Raw genomic sequence first — 5266 nt, 5'->3', positions numbered from 1 at the left:
TGAACTAACCCACCAATAGTCGTCCGATGAGTGATCTTGCAGGTAGTGTACAGATCCATCATTTTCCTATTGCTTGCATGTCTAAGATGCCTAACGGGTTATGGAAGATAACTACAGCAGTGAATTATGCCCACACAAAGGGGTGTATAGAAGTGTAATGCAGTGCGACTATTCACCCCGATGGTGAATGTATTATACCATGTAGATAACTTATACATGCCAATTCTCATATCTAAAGGCCAAAAGTCCAAGCCCCAGGGAGATAAGGATTACACTAGCAGACCAAACTCATTAACACTTGAAGCTTCCAGTTTATTAGTCAGAGGCAAAATGGTTCTATTTTGATCTGGGTTCAACATTTCCTAAAGTCATTAAACACACACAAAAGATAGTTCCATATTTTTTATTTCCTCCAACCTAAGTTACTTAAAAACATGAATGACTGAAATAAAAAATAAAGGAGCATTGAGTCCCAACAGGTCAGCCCAGGTACTACCATAGGCACTCTACAGATTGTTCACTGCAGGCTCCAGTGGAAGTATCCAGGTATAAGGGAATGATTTATGTTAATATGGAAAGCTGGTGAATGTAATCAAATTGGTTCCCAAACATTAACCAGTAAGATTACTGGTTACAATTTATAAATAACGGTGTGTTTGACAAAAAAAAAATATAGAAAGTCCATGAACGCTCAGGGTATGTTACATTTTACAGCATGCCGGGGCACAGACATGGGAACACGTTTAGATGACCTTCTTCAGCTCATCGTACAAGACTAGCACAAAAGCGCCACCCATTCCTCTCAGCACGTTGGACCAAGCACCCTTGAAGAAAGCCTTTGAGCCCTCATCACGTGCAATCTTCCTCCAGCAGTCCATGGTGCCAGTGTACATGATATCAGCTGTAAGGAAAAGAGAAGAGTTACCGATCCGCACTGTAGCAAACATAACCCTACTGTTAGGATGAGAAGAGGATAGACTTATAATGAATTGTGCACTTACTTCCTTTCCTTCCAGACTGCATCATCATACGACGACGGACTGTGTCGAATGGGTAGGAGACGAAACCTGCCACGGCTGTTACAGTCTGAGCGATCATCCAGCTGACGATGATGTGTGTGTTCTTAGGATCTGGAAGCATACCTGCAGGAAGAGGGGTTCACATTAGTAAGACATTCAGATATTCTCACAGACAGACCTCCCAACCATTGCTTACACTTGACCCTCACCTTTAGCTGTGTCGTAGATTCCAAAATAGGCAGCTCTGTAGATGATGATGCCCTGGACAGACACATTGAAGCCCTGGTACAGGCCTTTAAGCCCATCGGATCTGAAGATCTTTACCAAGCAGTCTCCGAGACCCTTGAATTCTCTATCAGCACCGGCTTTGCCTACATCAGCAGCAAGACGTGTTCTGGCAAAGTCAAGTGGGTAGACGAAGCACAGAGAGGTTGCACCAGCGGCACCACCAGATGCCAGGTTTCCAGCAAAGTAACGCCAGAACTGGGTCCTCTTGTCAACACCATCAAGGAAGATCTTCTTGTACTTGTCTTTGAAAGCGAAGTTCAGGGCCTGGGTTGGGAAATATCTGATCACGTTGGCAAGGTTACCACGCCAGAAGGACAGGAAACCTTGTTCCTTGGGGATACGGACCACGCAGTCCATGATTCCTTTGTATTGCTTGTCAGCTGTGATCTGTTTGCTTGCATGTTGGACCTAAAGGGATAAAAATAAATAATTTTAAAACTTGTGAAATTACATGAATTTGTCCATTTTTGCAAAACGATATGAAACCTTATCAAAATTAAAAGTAACAGAAAGTCACTTTTCAAAAGTATGGAAGAAAAGCTAGAATTGGAATTATTTGCTATTAATGGCGTGGAGAAGTAAGAGTTAATACTTAAAGGGGTTGCCTAGGATTTGTAAAACCCATCTAAAGGTCAAGGGTGGTATTGCAGCTCTGCCCTTACACCTTCAAGAACAAAGCTGCAATAGCAGACAACCCAAGGTCAGGTGTGGTACAGACTTACTGTGTAACCTTTATAATCTCCTGCACAACCCCTTAAAGGAAACTACCTCCCTAATCCAACACTGCAAACTAAATGCCTTTAATTAGTCACTGGATAACATGCATCAGTTAGTGATCTATTTCTTACAAAAAGAGCCCAAAAATAGTCAATATGGTTCAAAATTGCACTTTTGGAAACACATGAAGTGCACATTGGACATCATTATGAAATGTAAACCCTGGAACTGCTAAGCCAATTAAAATAAAAACCTCAAGAGTATTTAAATGTCAATACATTTTGGAATAAAATAATTAAATTACATGAAAAGGATTTATTTAGGACTCATTTTTAGCCCAATGTAACATCTGCCTTATTACTGTATGCAGGGAGTATATTGCTGGCTGGGGAGGGTAAAGGTTCAATGTTTAACCATAATTTCGTTTAGAAATCACAGGACTTTGCATTAGTGGTGATAACATGAGGCCTGGGCCCGGCTTCCTCTGCAGGCGCCGAGCTGCGCGCCTCAAAATGGAGCCGACCTCCTCATTCATTGTGCCGGCCGCTAACACGTGGTAAAGAAAGGGGGAGGAGCCGAGAATCCCGGGAAGTCATTACACAACCGCAGCCTCCATCTGGAAGGACAAGTCATTGAGGCGGCCCAGGAGCTGCACCGGTGAGAACATCACCCTAAGCCCTTATCTTAGTGATGCGGCTTTAACACAGCGGTCACCGCGCCTGTGCTATGCGGCCGCTGCGTCTATGTGGGGAGGGATGTTGTGTGTGAACATGTCCTTGGCTTATGCTGCAGTCACGGGATTATAAAGCTCCGGCCTGAGCTGTGATCACACCGGCCGATTACTGCCATCTCCTTGCTGCGACCTTGGCCGACATTGATCGAGACCTTTTAACGATTTAAGAGTTAAACTATATCAAATGTAGATTGTGCGTCTGTATGAATAACCGGCAGAACCAGTCCGGTCCACCAGTACAGATCAGGCCGTGCCCGCCCTACAGCCACAGCTATGGTCAAGGGCGCCGGGGATGACACAGGCCGCACCGACTGCCCGCGCTGCAGGTCACCCGTCGATACACCCCCAGCACCCGCGCACCCATCACTAGCGCCCACCCTGCCCACCGGCTCCCGCTTTACTGAATGGAGCCTCCGGCGCATGTCCTTACCTGCAGCAGCAGCTTGACTCTTTCAATGGGTGCTACAGCGGTCTTGGATATAGCAGCGGCCACACCGCCGGCCAAGAAGTCCTTGGCGAAGGAGATAGCTGCGTCGGTCATGGTGATCGCTGGATGGAGAGGCGAGTGGCTCTTACTGCAGCACGGAGCTTCCGAGGGCTGGGGACTACAGCAAGGAAATGGACGGCTTTTATAGTACGTAATGCCCTGGATGGGCGGGGCCCGAGCTGCCCTCACGCTGATTGGTTCAAGTAGAAGGGGGGGGATGTGACGTAGGACAAGATAGGAATGTCTCCTTTTGCGGCGCCCGCGCAGCGGGGCGGGACGGAGGGGGAGGGGCTGATCACACAGGACGGATAGGGCTGGGGAGTGATGACGTGGGGGGTGAGGGAGGTTTGAGTTGCTAGGTGACGACGTTAATGTGTAGTCAATCCCCCCCCCTTCCCCTCCATCAACGTAGTAATCATGGAGGCGACCTCCCTCCTGCTGGGCTGGTGGAGGGGGTCACACTTGTGAATGGAAGAGGCTTACACTGCCATGTACTTATACCATGGGAGATCCCACATTAGGTTGGTCACAAAGCTGCACCAGAGAGTCTGTAAAATATGGATCACATCTGCACTGAAGGTTATGTTCTCAGGCTCAGTTGCAGATTGCGCCATAAATAATAATAGTTTTAATAATTCCTTTATTTATATAGCGCACAGATATCGCAGCGCTACACAGAGCTTGCCAAGTCTGTCTCCAATGGGATAATATGCTTGGACGCCATAACGGAAACCTGACAGACGCCATCAATGTGATCTGTTGTAACGCAGTTAAAGGAATTGTCCACTTTGAGCAAATATTTGATATGGTTTGTGTAAGGAAAAGTTATCCAATTTCCAATATACTTTCTGCATCCATTGCTCACAGTTTTGTAGATCTCTGCTGTCGTGCTATAAAAGCTTCTATTTTTACTTTCAGTGGATAGAAATGTGTCCATGTGATTATTTCATTATTTGGATTGCTGTGTCCTCCTTACAATAAAAGATTAACTAAGTGGCAAGTTTTTTCTTCAATTTTCTGGCTCACCCGTGTCCTATAGAGAGAATGCACAGTGACCAGGTGTTTTATAGTAAAACTGGGCATTTAAGAAAAAATGATAATAAGTTAGTTTGAGGGCACATTCAAGCGATGTGTTGTGTGTTGCGTTTTTTGACACATTCCACAGGCTTCAGCCTTGATCACATGCTGGGGTTACATTGCGTTTTAGCAGATGCAGTGGAAATGAAGTGTAACCTTAGCATGTGATCAAGGCTGAAGCCAGTGGAATGCGTCAAAAACGCAACACGCGACGCAACACATCGTGTGAATGCGCCCCAAAGGACATCTACCACCAGGATGAAAGACTTTATGCAAATGAGTCTGAGGGGCTCCAGGCTCCATTAACACCTATGTGACTGAACACGGGCAGATTTTTCAAATTTGAACTAGACACATGACGGAGCAGTTACCGGAGGTTATGTGTGGGGGGTGGAGGGGGGGCAGCTCCTCAATAACCAGAATATGAGAATAAGGGTACATTCACACAGCGGTATGTCCGCCGGGCGGATAGATCATGCTCTATCTTTTCCCCGTGTATGGCGCCGATCGCTGCCACACATGTGTGGCACCGTACTGCCACTGGGCCGCCTTTGCTGTCTATGGGAATGTATTTGCGGCCGCATATACATCCCCATAGACGGACGTCTGAATGTACTCTAACTTGAGAGATGTTTAAAAGTGTCACTTGTATTATTATTGGGTCCAACTGAGCAAGTTCCAGGAACATACCATAAATATAAAATGCTCAAATCTTTCCAACAATCACTGCTTTTTACATTTCCAGCTTACATGCAATTCTTGAGTTTTACTCGATTGCAAAAATAAAAAAAAACTCAATGAGACTGCACAAATGCTTTTCTTTTTCCATTGGAATCTAAAAATGAAACAAGTGTCTGACTGATGATCCTGAGCAACATAACACATTTTTGCAGTACTTGTAACATTTAAAAACAAAGACAATGTTCGGTTTATATTACAGAAAAT

General features: G+C 45.4%; 1 protein-coding gene across 1 annotated transcript; it reads right to left on the bottom strand.

The window, feature by feature from the left end:
- Nucleotides 1-387: 387 nt before the first annotated feature.
- Nucleotides 388-3384, bottom strand: SLC25A5 (solute carrier family 25 member 5). Its single transcript, XM_072125760.1, has 4 exons — nt 3188-3384; nt 1229-1715; nt 1002-1142; nt 388-901 (listed from the first exon to the last, which is right to left on the bottom strand). Exons 1-4 carry the CDS (start codon nt 3296-3298, stop codon nt 744-746), a joined length of 897 nt encoding a protein of 298 aa, XP_071981861.1. The 5' UTR covers nt 3299-3384; the 3' UTR covers nt 388-743.
- Between the last annotated feature and the right edge of the window lie 1882 nt (nt 3385-5266).

This window comes from Engystomops pustulosus, chromosome 9 (assembly GCF_040894005.1).
Source record: "Engystomops pustulosus chromosome 9, aEngPut4.maternal, whole genome shotgun sequence".
NCBI lineage: Eukaryota > Metazoa > Chordata > Amphibia > Anura > Leptodactylidae > Engystomops > Engystomops pustulosus.
Note: the sequence above shows the minus strand (reverse complement) of the source record. Positions and strands in the feature narration are given on the sequence as shown.